Genomic DNA, 13,618 nt, shown 5'->3' on the forward strand with positions numbered 1-13,618 from the left:
TTAATATTAATGTTGGTGTCCTGGACACAAGCGTTGCCTTTGAAAAATGCATGACACGAGCACATGAGAGCTTTGGCTAACTTGGCTTTAATCGCTCGGCATTAGGCCCCATGCAATATGCATATGCAGACAGCTAGGGGTACTGGCCGTAGCTCGACTCGGCCACACACAGACGTGCACTCATGAAGAGTGTAACCGGGTTATGCACTGACCCCGATTGCCTGCCGCTGCCGCTGCCGCTGCCGCTGCCGAAATGCCAATGGCCAGCGGGCATTATTAATGGCACTCGGAGTGCACTTAGTTGTGGCAACAACTTTGATTTATTCATTGGGCCCCCTCCCCCACCCTCGCCTCGCCTCGCCTCACTCATTCATTCAGCATTCAACATTCAACATTTAACTATTGCAATTATTATTGATACGCACTGAGACACAAGCTGCATTAATTGTCTGCTTGTAGGCGAGACCTTGTTTGTTTTCACAGTTCCCATTTCATTAGTCTCAGATCTCTCTCCCTGCCTCTCCCTCTCTGTCTGCGTGTTGGGTTAAATCTAACTTATGGGCTATATTACAAGTGCTTAAGCCAAGGCTCTGTTATTTGTACAGCAACTAGGTAAACTTGAATGTGTCGAAAGGCTTCTGCTTCTGGGAGAGCATAGTCTTAGTGCCTGGGACTACAGGTAAAGGAAGTCCTTCATTGAATGCTTCTAATCTGCTTTCAATTTGATGCTCATCTGCTGGAGGGCGGCTTCAGTTCTTCAAGCAAAAAGAGATTAGAGAAAAGAGAATACACAAAGAGCAGCAGTAAGAGAAGAGAGTCTATTGTTGGCCGTTGGCTGACTCAATCAAACTAGCTGAAATCAGAGCCAAGCCAGCAGCGAGTGTTGCCACATTGTTGAAAAGTGGCAGCATGGCCACACTGGCTGTGCGCGTTGTGCAACACTGGACACGTACTAAGTAGCTCGCATTATGAACACGCTTTCGAGTCATAAAAATGCGCTGCCTGCGGGTCGCGAGAGCGAATGCGGTGCGGCGTGTAGCGCAGGGGGTGGGGCTGGCTGGGTAACAGGTAACGGTAATTGAAACAAAAGTTGAAGCCAAGAAACTGTAGCATACGTTGCGGCGCCTTAAAAACCCATTTCCAACTGTTGACACGTGCCGCGTCGTGCCGCGACCTGTAACCCCAAGCGCCCCCGCCCCGTCCCGCGCCCAGCGCGTCGCCTGCTACACACACAGCCAACTGCCTGACTGCCGCCCCGCCCGCGTCGCTCTCGCAAAATCACGCGGCCGCATGCGAAGTAAACAAACGTGAAATGAAAGTCATGCGTCGCATTTTAAAACGCGCCGCTGGATGTCTCCCAGGACGTGGTCCCTGTGGGCAACAACAAGCTGCCAAGCAGCCAAGCAGCCGCACCCCTCGCCCATTGCCCAACACCCCACAGCCCGTCGACCTGGCCCCGTTAAGAGATGCGCATAATTTAAAATACAAATTTGCCACCCGCCGGAGGAGTCGCCGCCGAGAGATAGAGCTCAGGTCAGGTCGGAAGGCGGGGCCGGTAGGGCGTTGGCAGCGCAATGCATTTGTAAATATGCCTCATTATTGTGCAAGCTCCACACACCACCTGGCCGCCCCAGCCGCGCCCCATTGCCGCCCGCTTCATCACTTGTCACGTCGCATGTTTTGGGGTCTCGTGCAGCGAGAACGGAAATGGCAACAAAGTACAAAACAATTTAATAAATGCCGGAATCACGTGAAGGTGTTAAGCAAAACATTTGCGGCAATGACCACAGTGAAACCGACACGAATCTCCATCAAATTGAAACTCACACACACAGCAACTAGTCAAATGGAACACAACTGTACCTGAGTCATGGATCAGCTGTAGGAGCTCCACAGCTTTCCCTGTCGTAGAATGTCTAGAGCTGCAAGCTGTGCTATGTGTAGAAGGGTCCAGCTCAGTCCAGCTCAGTGCTGAGTGCTGCCAGCTCCTTTTGAGACAACTCTAAGCTGCCTTTGGCGCCCGCTTAACAAATCTTTGGAGTTATGTTCAGAGTTGAGTTCATAAAGAACTTCATTTATTGCATGCTGGGCTAGACATGTAAGTTAAGCCCCTTAGATTCCTCTAGTTGCAACTTTTTTCACATTCAGCAGCATCTGCTCATAACGGGCCTCAACCTCGGCCATGTAAGCTGCATCGGATTCATGTCGATATTGGGGCTCGTTATTCTCGATTCTAACCTTAATCCTTTGACCTCGACGACCGTGTCTCCTGCGCTGACGCACGTATGCGTACTTCTCGAACAATTGACACATCTCCGGATTGTTTTCCTGGCACAATTGACACATGCGAAACACCCGGATCTGGTCAAAAAAGCAGCGTGGCGAGAATGCATAGTAGCACGCAGCCCAACCCGACATGTGCAGCTCCTTAATACGAAGATATACTGTGAATATATAGAAGTCTAGTCAGCATTCGACTTACAAAATTCTCCATTGCAATGTCCGCTGCAGAAAATCCTCAGTCAACTCACTGGCAACTGACACTTGGCTAGCGATTGAGCGACTTCTTAATATCGATTATCAACGTGGCGGCAGTGCTTAAAGCCTGTAGCCAGTGCTGGGAAACTCTTGCGAAAAGCCAAATAAGAAAAACAAATTTCAGTTGGAATGTCTATATAGTTTGATGTCTATAAAGCATATGGCACAGATTTGTTTTGATTTATTCAGCTTCGAGTGAATTTGAATGCCAAATCCCAAAAGTGCCTTAGATCAGAGTTTTATTTAGTATGCAGTACATACAATAAATATGCAGTCAGTCGCATTTGTCTCATAGCTTCGCTTCAATATCGAAGGCAGAGCTGTTGCAGCTGCCTTTGCCGTCAATAATTAATGAGGTGCAGCGGGTTGGCGTATTAAATACGGCGCTGAGCTCAACAATAACACAAACAGGAACTGTAACGCTGACTCCGGCAATTGGTCTTGATCTTGCGCCCATTTCCCATTCCCATTCCCATTCCCAGTTGCCAGTTGCCTTCCTCTTTGCCCAATCCCAACGCCCCCATGCGCCCAGCCTGGGGCACTGGCAACAGGACATTCGACGCTGGGTCATTGCGTCGTTTGTTGCTATTGTTTTATGGCCATACCCTGCACACATTCAATGGCCAGCAACAGGGTATGCTGTGTGCCCAGAGTGAGAAGCATGCGCCGCGCCTGGTCGTGATCTTTACGTGATCAGAAATGCAATCGCTTAGCTGTTATCGATTACAGCTCAGCTAAACTTTCTCGTCTTTGTTGTTGATGTCGTTGCCTATGGCCAGTGTTGCGGCATTCGCTCATCGTCATCGACATCAATTTGTAATTAATAATAATAAAGAGGAGAGTGTGAGAGAAAGATAAAGTGTCAGAGAGTGAGAGAGAGACAAAAGAGATATGTAAATGGAGAAAGACAACATGAGCGAGACAGAAACAAAAACAGAGTGAGTCAGAGAGAGACCGTAAGAGAGTGCGTGCAACTATCGATAAATCGATATATATCGTCAACTCTTTGCCCTGTACCGCGCTGAATCAACATTGCAGCGCAGCTTTACAATTGTTGCATTATTTACTATAATCGATATGTATCGATATATTCCACTAAATATTTCCTTCGCTTCGAAGCACATAAAAGAAGCAATGTAAAGAAAATATCCAGTGTGAATGCTATTCAAATTTGTTTTCCCGTGCGACCCACAGAAAGCAATTGACTTGGAGCTGGGTCTGCCATGGGCCTGCTGCGAAGGCAGTGGGAGAGGTGGGAAAGTGGGAGAGAGAGGGAGAAGGTGGTAATGGGAGTTAAGTTTTGAGCTGCTGTCGACGGCGGCGGCGGCGGCGGCTGCTGTTGCTGAGGACTCTCCGTCGCACGGCGTTGCGGAATGGCGGCTGCTGTTTCCGCTTTGCCCGAGCCTCTCCATTAGACATGAAAGTGTCAACTTCCGCGTTTTTGCACACAGCCACACACACACACGCACACACACACACTGGCTCTCACTTGTGTTGTCGCTGGTTAAAAGCATGTCAAATTTTTTCACACACTCAAAACTGAACGAGGAACGAGAAGCCTGCGAGAATGCATGATTGAATGATTGAGAAATTAATACACACACACACACACACATGCAGAGAGAGAGATATTCACATGCACATATCGACCACACAGAACAGAAAAGTAGAGCAGGAGATTGCCGCGTGAGTGGGGCAGGTGGTGGGGCAGAGTTGAGGGGGAAATTGTGGAGCGCCCATCAGCATCAACGTGAAATTATTCCATTTCACTTTACAACTGAATGCAAATTACATGCTGTAATTTCCTGCAAGAAAGCAAGAAATGAAGCGAAATGAATGTGGCACACACACACACACACACACACACGCACACACACACAGCAAATGTATTTGCGCCAAGCGGAAATAAAAATAAATTCGAAAAGTTAATATTAAATGTGCTACATTGGAAACATATTGTGTGCGCTGCTGCTCTCTTTCTGTGTGCGTGTGTGTGTGTGTGTATCTTACCTCTCTTTCTGTCCTTCCCTTCGCTCTCTCTTTCTTCTCGCCTTTGTCTTTTTGCCTCTCTTTCTCGCTGTCTGTTTGCAGCGTCGCTCGCTTCGCTGGCGCTGATTTTCCACATGCCTAGCAGACAACAAGGCAAGCCTTTGCCACACACACACACACACACACACACACAGCCACACACACACACACACGTGCAGCACACCCACATCAAGACACAAGCGCCCGCGGGCATATCCATTCAGCCTATCAGCCTGCCCTGCACTCAGCTCCGCCGCCCGCCGTGCTGCCGTGCCGCTCGCTCTGTCCCGCTGCCACGCCCCGCTGCCAACGCCGCCCCCCTTCGATCCAGTGGCCGTAAACAATTGTGCATTTTCAGCGCCGTTTGCTTACATTTTTTACGCTTTTCCCTTCTTTTTTCGCTTATATTTTCCAATTTTTTTAAGCTTGTTTTTTTGTTGCTTTTCTGTTTTATTTTTTTTTTGCGTGCATTTTTTACATTTTTATATGGCGCATTTTCATTGCATTTTTGTGTATTTTCATTTTTTTCGCTCTCTTTTTTTTTTGCTTTTTCGCTTTGGTTTTCTTTTTAATTTGCGCGCCATTTTTTTGCCCGTTTGCAGTTAATTTTTTATTGTTATTATTTTCATTGTGCGGCAACTGCTGGGTGGCTGGGGGTGGCTGGCTGGCTGAGTGTAGGGGGCGTGGCAGCCGCCACTTGGTCAATGGCCAGTTTTTTAGTCAACGCGTAAAATATGCTTAAATATTTTAAATTTAATCACACGCTCCGCTGGCCTCGGCAAATACGTCAATGCATATGCAAACAAATAATGCCAGCGGCTGGGCAAACTGTCAGCCAGCGCCGCGCACCCCTGGACTAGTCTCTGGCTACTTTAGACCGCGGCCAGGCTGTGCGCGCGTATGAGTGCCATGCGCTGATTGACCACATATTAACAGCAATTAAAGCCGCCCGAACAGCCTTTGCAAATAGTATCTTGCTGCGCACAATTATTAGCCATGGAAATATATCCATATGCAGCTATACTAAAAGTGAAGACTCAAACGTGGCCACGACTTAGTGGCCTTTGGCTTGGCCATTTGCAGGGCAACAATGAAGTACCTTAAGCCGTTTTGCCTCTTTGCAATTTGTATGCAGCTGTCCCCAACTTGGCCAGAGCTGAGCGCAGCTCTGCTTGAAGTATCTTGAGCACAAAATGTGTGCTATTGCCGATAACTATATTTGAGCAGTTATCGATAACATCCAGCTGTGGTAAAATTCGATTAAGCTGGACATAATATATTAAATTTTAATTAAATTCTGAGTCAGCTCAAAGCCTCCTCCTGACTATTCACAGTTGATATGAAGTGCAGAAGATAAGACTCGAGAGAGTCTAAGCTCCACACTTGAGTTAGAGGCGCAGTGCCTTTGCCATTCAGCTTTTGGCAAATCAAATCTAAAGCAGACACTGTTTTGCCACTAATGAAATTTGCTTTCACATGGTCAGAGTAGGGACAGAGTGAAGCTATCCTCACTTCAGCCGAAATGACCTTTGGCCAGACGCCAGACGTATCATCTGCAAGCCAAGCTCGCCTGAGCAATTGTTAATATTTTAATAATAATATTTAGTTACAGCAATTCCTTTGTCACGTATATCACCTGTATTGAATAAAAAATAAATTGCTTTGATTTTTGATTGGGAATTTCGGGAATTATTGAGAAATTGCAATCGAAGGCAAATCTCATAGCTGAAAATTTATTTATTCATATGTCATATAACAATTAAGTTTGCAGTGTTGATGCGATGGAATTTACATTTAATTTTTAAGGTATTCACAAAGCCTCATATAAATTTGATTATTTTTGAGTTCCGGCAGCACAAATTGCTGCATGAGGCAAGCAGCGAGTGGTAGCAACTTTTGATGCCAGCGACGTGTCGTTCACTAAAACCAAACAGTGCAGGGCTCGACTTCAGTTGTAGCTGCACAAATTCTTGCCTTTATTAACTATGGATGTGCGTAGGTGTGTGCGTGTGTGTGTAGATGTAGATGTATATGTTGGCAAATGCCTCCAGAGCCATTTGACTCCGATTTCGGTTTGCGGCCCAAGTGAAATTTATATGCCCAAATTTAATGAACTTGAAGCATTTGCACGTTGTCTCGCAACGTGAGCTGCCTCCCTCTCTTCCTCTCTCCCTCTCTCTCGCACACTTTTGTCTCGCTCTCTTGGCAAACAATTCACTTGCGCCCAAATGCACTTTGGCTGCCTGTCTTTTTGGCCTTGCAACAGCGCGCAGTTGAGCTTGGCCGGGGGCTGCTTGGGCCTGCCTGGGGCTCTTGTGCATCCTGTGCCTGCGTCCTGATTGGGCACTGTGGCCATTTGCTCTCAATTGGCATTGCCAATGCATTTGCTAAAACATAAACTAAACCAATGTAAAGCGCACGAGCTTCGCTGCCTGTGCGGCCACAGCCAGCCTCCCTCTCCCTCTCTCTCCCTCTCTCTCTCCCACTTTATAGCATAGCTCTAGTCCCAACACGAGCTTCAACTATTGCTCTCAGCAAGCTCTAGCTGTGTGTGTGAGGGAAAACAGCATGAAAATCATATTATAAATAAATTATGCAATTATAATTACACAAGAAAACTACTTCGGGCGAAACAACTTACACAGAGAGAGAGGCACATAGAAGCACACTAAACGCCAGCAGCGACATGTGCTGCATGTGTGTAAGTGTGTGTGTGTGTGTGTGTGCGTGTGTGTGTGTGGAGTCCTGACTGCTGTCTCAGCAACGTGTCTGGGAAAAATGCTCCAAGTTGTCAAGTCGAGCGCGTCTGACTGCCTGTCTTTGTCCCTCTCCCTCTCCCTCTCCCTCTGTGTGTGTGCTGAGCTGTCCTCGCCTCGTCCTTGTCCCTGCTGGCGCCCTTTTGTTGCGCAGTAACAAATAGCACAAGTACAGGAAAATAATTACATTTTACGTGTTCCTATTAATCTTGCTGAGTTTTTAGTTTTAGTTTTTAGTTTCAGTTGTTTGCCCACTAATTCACTTTTTGTTTCTCGCTTTCTTTTCCTTTGCACTTCACACCAGTCGCCCCCTCTCGCTCCCACTCTCTCTCTCTGAGCTCTGCGAATTCAATTTTGAAGTTTATCTGGCAAAGGCTTTCGCATGTCTTTGCCATAGAGCCAAGCGCACATCGTATCACACATCAAGTTTATGTTTCAGCAATCCATCTATGGCATCAGAGCACATGCAGCTGGCCTTTAGTCGGGCATATCTTTTACTAAGCCAAACCATATCACACATATTAAATCACATCAAATATATATTGATATTGAGTTGAAACAGAGTTTAATCTCTTGCCACATTCATATAGCTGCGCCCTAGGGCCAACTCGCAACTGCAACGAATTTATTTCGAATTTTCCCTTTTAATATCAAAGTTTCTACGCCATTTTATTGTTTAATTTAGCATAATAATTTATTTACAAAGTATTTAAATGCATTTCTATATTAATTTGAGTATTTTCATGTTTTATTTTAATCGCTTTAAAATGATTTTCAAACAATTGCTGCGAGCCCGGAGCTATAGACAGACAGAGGGAGAGCGAGGGAGGCACTGCGAGAGATAGGGCGGGAGGGAGAGAGAGGGAGTGAGCTTACTTTATGGTTTTTGACCTGCTTTGTTTTCAATTTACTACTCGAATAGTTTTAGTTTATTGCCAGGGTTGCAAGCCACGAAACAAAAAATGATAAAAAAAAATAATATATCACTAAGTGACCAGCGCTAGGGGGCGTTAGGCGTGGCTAGCGCACTGCCTGGCTGGGCGGCTGGGCGGCTGGGCGGTTGGGCGGCTGCTGTTGCATGCAACTAATTATGCTTTTTGGCATTTGGTAGTTTGCTCTTTTGTCACTTAGCAACATCATAAGCCGCTTAACCCACTAAAGCCACACACTCACACACACACGCACACACACGCAGAGCCACGCACACGTAAATCTCATTAAAGTTAAGAGAACATGCTTCAAAATTAATTTCCGTAATTCTTGAGTTGGGGCGTTTTACCCTGTTCAGCTGTGTCGGAAGCATTTTTTGCTGCTTCTTTTTTGCTGCTGCGTGTATCGAAATATAAGATAAAAACTATCCAACGTTTAAATGCCATTACGCATTCGTGTCTCTGCCTGTGTGTGCGTGTGTGGGGCGTGTGTGTTGGCCTGAGTTGCATCTGCATTGGATGGCTAATAATTGAGTTGCTTAAAAGTTGTATTGAATGGCATCAAATGCAATTCAATTTCTTCGAATGCAAAGCGAGTGCCCAGGGCATGGCCGAATGCTTAATACCTTTTTATGCAGCTGTAGCTAACGTGGCTCTGACCAAACGCCTTTATACCTTTTTATAGAGCTCGCTTGCTGTCGGGTCTGACGCACTGCCAATGCTCGTTGCCCTTTCAGACTTCAGTTTGCTGTCTCAGTCTTCTCTCTTGTCTCCTCTCGCTGCTGAAGACAACCATCTTTTCTCCTTCCATTATTCTCCCGTAAGGCATTGCCAACAGCTCTTGCCTGTATTAGTCTACCTCTTAGCTGAGTTTGCCAATTTTAGTAATTTCAGTGAATCAATCATATTTCGAGCAATTGTCTTCTGCTTGGTATAGCTGTGTGTGGCGCTGCTCAACACTGCCACGTCAAGTGTTGGGCAATACCTGCGCTCAGCCATGTGCAGTTCACTGAAATAGAGACAGCAACTCAGAATTTCTCATCTGCATAATTCAATCAGCTTTATTTATTTATTTTTTTTTTATATATTTCTCGAGGTTCGTCGACCGATTGATTTATTCTGGCTATTCAGTGGACGCTTACATCATGTCGTTGAGCTCGCCGCCTAGTTGAGACTTGGCTAGCATGACGCCCCTTTCGAAGTTCTCGAACTTAAGGATCAGACTCTGCAAGAGTTGTATGGCCTGCTCCTTGTTCTCCAGCGAAGTTGTGGTCGGCTGCTTGTTGTCATACTGTCGCTTGGAGAACGTAAGCTTGAGCTTGAGCAACTCGCATTTCTGCACTATCTTCTGCACGGGGCTCCTGTTGTTGATGGGGTCCGGGTGATATATGTACTTGTCCAAGTACTGGCATATCTCGGGATTCTTCTGCTTGCAAGTCTCGCACATGCGGAACTCCCTGATCTGGCCGCGGAAGTAGCGCGGAGGGAAGACGTGATAGCACTCCGTGCAAGTCAGCATATAAAGATCCTTCAATGCGAAACAAGATTGGGTATGGGCGTGTCTGGCAATCGTGGCCTCTACTTACATATTTATTAGCGTTCGAAGGCTTTCGGCGAAGCAAACGCTTTTTCAATTTTTTTTCTCTCTTCACAGTTCGTGACATTTCGCTGGCGATTGATTCTCAGCACTGAGCAAATCTAAATCTGTTGTCAGACAGCCAAACCTCATCGATTGCCCTGTGAATGGGCCTGTCGATAATACTGAAAGCTCAACTCTTTTCGATAGACATATCGACAGGGCGACTGAGTGAGTCAATCTATCCCTAAGTTCTACGCCTAACTCTAGCTCACTTCTGCTGCATCACACACGTGTCGATTATCCTGTTAGAAAACAGTGTTGGCTAATGCCGATACAACGGCCTTGAGTGGGGCAGTCCTCATGGCTTGCGACAGCTTTGCTTCACACAACTTCCAACACTGGCTTCCGTCATGACAATATGCGCTTCAAATGGCGTTGAACAACACTGGCCTTTTACAACACTAGCTTCAAGACGTTTCGCTCAATTATGAGTGGCTGGTCGCACAAGCTCAGTGGAAAGCAGAGCAAGAAATGCAGGGGGAATGAAGTGCTTCCACACAGGCACATCAGCATATGTGTGTGGGTTAGCGTGTGTGTGTGTGTGTGTGTGTGTGTGTGAACGTTCATTTGACTGCTGTGCAGCATTTCTCTAGTAACGCTTTCAGCGTATGCGATGCTCTGCTCTGTTTTCAATTTCGTTGTGCACAGCGAAGCAGCAGGCAAACCCAACACCTGCAATTTGGCAACCAGGTGGGAGGGAGGGAGGATGGTTTCGTATTTAGCTAGCGACTGGGAACTGGACAAAGGTATAACCACGTCGCCTTCTCTCCCATTCACTCACGCCGGACGGCCGCAGTCCATTGCTGGCACCACTCAATTCAAATGAATCCCTGTTTGGCTACCACTTGACAATGGCGACACACACACACACACACACACACACACACACACACACACACCCTGGGAGAGATCTCTCGCTGAGTGTGCGAGTCAGTGAACTTAATTGATTCTTTTTACGGGCACACTCTTTCACACACACACACACACACACTCAAACATTAAGCTGTTATTGTTGTGCCATGCAGCAGCACACTGAAAGAAATCTTCAGTTTGTTAAGATTTCATTGGCAGCTTTGAATTCTGAGTGCCTTAAGCAGTTGGTCACAGTTTTAGAGACACAGCTGAGTGATTGGCTAAGTGGACGTTGTAGAGTTCCAATCTAAGCAAAAATCTAGTCCTTGCTACAGTTAGAAAGTTAAAGTTTTAGATGAGGATGGCAAGACTCAGGTAACACATTTGCAGTTGTCAGTTATAGAGCCGCAGCGCAGCCTCAGAAATTGTCAATTCGATGAACTCCTGAGCAGCAACTCACGCGAGTTCAAAGCGAATGCATTAGCAACTGTGTGCCTAATTCTCTCAGTGTAGTTTTAGCTAGGGGCCAGAAGCCAGTTGCCAGGTGCCAGCACCCAGACCCAGCACCTAGAATCAACAACAGCAGCTGCAGCAGCAGCAGCAGCAGCAGGAGGCAAGGCCATGGGGCTGACGACGTTTTGTTACCTAGTGCAAAACTCGTTTTGTAATTTGTGGCTGAAACAATGCAATTAAGTTGACATTAAGTGAAGTTCGCCAGCGCTCCACGTACCCGCAACTACCCTCGCCCCACCCCTAATACGACGCCCCCAAGGCCACCTGCTGGCGCTACGATGTAGACACATCGACTTTGGCTCCAGCTGCAGCTCCAACTCCGGCTCCGGCTTCATTCCCATTTGTAGTCAACATCGCATTTCATCAGTCGCACCGCAAGCGCATTCCATTGTAATTCGACTCGTGTGTGTGCGTGTGTGCGTGAGTGTGTGTGACAAGCAAGAGGTCAGTTCTGTGGCCAATTTGACAAGATGCTTTTGCATTTTGCAGTCGCCGCTTGACATCGATTTCATGTTATTTCATATTTCAGTGGCCTGCTGTTAAGTCACACAAGCGAGAAGAAGAGAAGCCTCAAGTGCGTCTTCAATGTTAAAAGAGATATAGAGTAAAGTATAAAATAAATTGAAGTGTCGTTCACAACACTTGAAATTGATTTGACAATTGTTGAGCTCCGGCATCTCTGATGTTTGAACTCACAGATTTGCTGAGGTGTAATATTATCAAATCGAATCATCGAATCATTTGGCCAATTGAGGAATCAGTCAGGCTTTCAATCATTTAGTCAGCCCATCAACAAAATGGGTCAGTCAAACAGTAAATTATTGAGTAAGCCAATCAGTCAATCAGTCAGTCACTCATCAAGCTGGCTAATATTGTTTACAATTATTAGTCAATCAATCAATCAGTTACTAAATCAATCTGTCAGTTGTACAATCATATACTCAGTCAATCAATTTTTCAATTAATCAGGCTGTCAATCATCATCAATCATTTCATAAGTTAGTCAATCAATCACATACAATGTGCTTCAGTCAGTCAAGCAGGCATTCTCTGGTCAATCACTCAAGCATCTGACTGCCCATCGTGTGATTAGTCAGTCAATCAATCATTTAGAAGGTCCATCCGTTAGTCAAGCAGCCAATCATTCACTGAGCCAATCAGTCAATTTATAAGTCATCAATCAGGCTACGAATCGTGCAATAAGTCAGTCAATCAAGCACTTAAAAATTCCATCAGCTAGTCAATCGGGCCCTGGCTCAATCAATTTCCAAGCTAATCAGGCAGTAACTACATCGCTCAATCAGTCAATCGCTTAGCATAGATACATCAGCTCTTCATTTCGATACATTTTCTGTTTAATGGCTTAGCTGCTCTCTGTGCCAATATCTCCATTTAAGGCTTCCTTAAAATGAAATTCCGTTCGGTCCGCCTGACGAATGCCATTTTTGAAGTATTTTTGTGCTTAAGTTGGTTAAGAGCCTCGAATGCATTTGCCCAGCATGCGCGCATTTCTTAAATGGCATTTGTGCCTTGAGCATTTGCTGGTGACCAGGACACTGCCATGCTCACCACTCTCCACCTCAACCACCACGCCTCCTCCGCCTCCAGTCGTCTTTAACGCCTCTGAAATTTGAAGCAAATTGTGAGCTTGGCTCAAAAACATTCCGCACCATTCCGAGCATAGTCTGACACAAAGATAATGCTGCGGATAGCAAAAAAGATTGTGAATTGTTAAGTACACACACACACACACACACACATATATATATATATATATATATTTACATACATGTGTATTTAGACACACACATAGAGCGTCGCCTGCATGGCGCGAGCAGGGGCGAGTGCAAGGACATGCCTATGCCTCGTTGTTTCTTGGCACGCACATAGGCATGTGAGCGTCTAACCCCACTGGCCCCGCCCCACCGCAAGGCCTATGTATGCTTTTGGCCTTTGTGCGGGGGTGGCGTGGCGACTGCGCGTGGAGGTCTTGCTGAACTGCATGTGACAAAAGCAGCTGCCTTTTGTTTGACTAGCGCGCCCTTGGCGCCCAATGAATGCGTGTGTGTGTTTTTGACTGTGCGTGTGTGTGTGTGTGTGTGTGTGTGAGCTGAAGCATTCAAATAATTAAACTCATCAAGTTGCCTTATGAGCATTTCACGCAGTCCACAAACCCACAACCTGCCGGCCTAGAGCTCTGCCTGCTCTCCGCCTGCCCTCCGTCTGCTTCTTGGTTTTAGTCTAATCTTCTTTGTTTTTCTTTCTGTTTTTTTCTTTCTGCTGAGCACAAAAGCCGAGCGCAACGAGTCGAGTGCAGAGCGGCGACCTGTCCTCGAGCAGAGCAGCGACCACATCAGCGTGCC

The 13,618-nt window shown here is 46.3% G+C and overlaps 2 protein-coding genes across 2 annotated transcripts; both read right to left on the bottom strand.

Annotated features, from left to right (window-relative positions):
• Window positions 1-2,041: 2,041 nt before the first annotated feature.
• LOC111598867 lies at window positions 2,042-2,699 on the bottom strand. Its single transcript, XM_023314315.2, has 2 exons — window positions 2,483-2,699; window positions 2,042-2,427 (listed from the first exon to the last, which is right to left on the bottom strand). Exons 1-2 carry the CDS (start codon window positions 2,492-2,494, stop codon window positions 2,113-2,115), a joined length of 327 nt encoding a protein of 108 aa, XP_023170083.1. The 5' UTR covers window positions 2,495-2,699; the 3' UTR covers window positions 2,042-2,112.
• A 6,622-nt stretch (window positions 2,700-9,321) lies between these two features.
• LOC111598860 lies at window positions 9,322-9,961 on the bottom strand. Its single transcript, XM_023314302.2, has 2 exons — window positions 9,838-9,961; window positions 9,322-9,779 (listed from the first exon to the last, which is right to left on the bottom strand). Exons 1-2 carry the CDS (start codon window positions 9,913-9,915, stop codon window positions 9,390-9,392), a joined length of 468 nt encoding a protein of 155 aa, XP_023170070.1. The 5' UTR covers window positions 9,916-9,961; the 3' UTR covers window positions 9,322-9,389.
• Between the last annotated feature and the right edge of the window lie 3,657 nt (window positions 9,962-13,618).

The sequence above is a fragment of the Drosophila hydei genome, unplaced genomic scaffold (genome assembly GCF_003285905.1).
Source record: "Drosophila hydei strain 15085-1641.00,03,60 unplaced genomic scaffold, DhydRS2 tig00000215-arrow-arrow-pilon, whole genome shotgun sequence".
Taxonomy (NCBI): Eukaryota; Metazoa; Arthropoda; class Insecta; order Diptera; family Drosophilidae; genus Drosophila; species Drosophila hydei.

Excerpts from the sequence above, each read along its gene's own strand:
- LOC111598860 (XM_023314302.2), bottom strand. The coding sequence starts at position 9,915 with ATGTCACGAACTGTGAAGAGAGAAAAAAAATTGAAAAAGCGTTTGCTT. Across the intron at positions 9,780-9,837 it reads CTTCGAACGCTAATAAATAT|GATCTTTATATGCTGACTTG; the intron begins GTAAGTAGAGGC and ends TTCGCATTGAAG.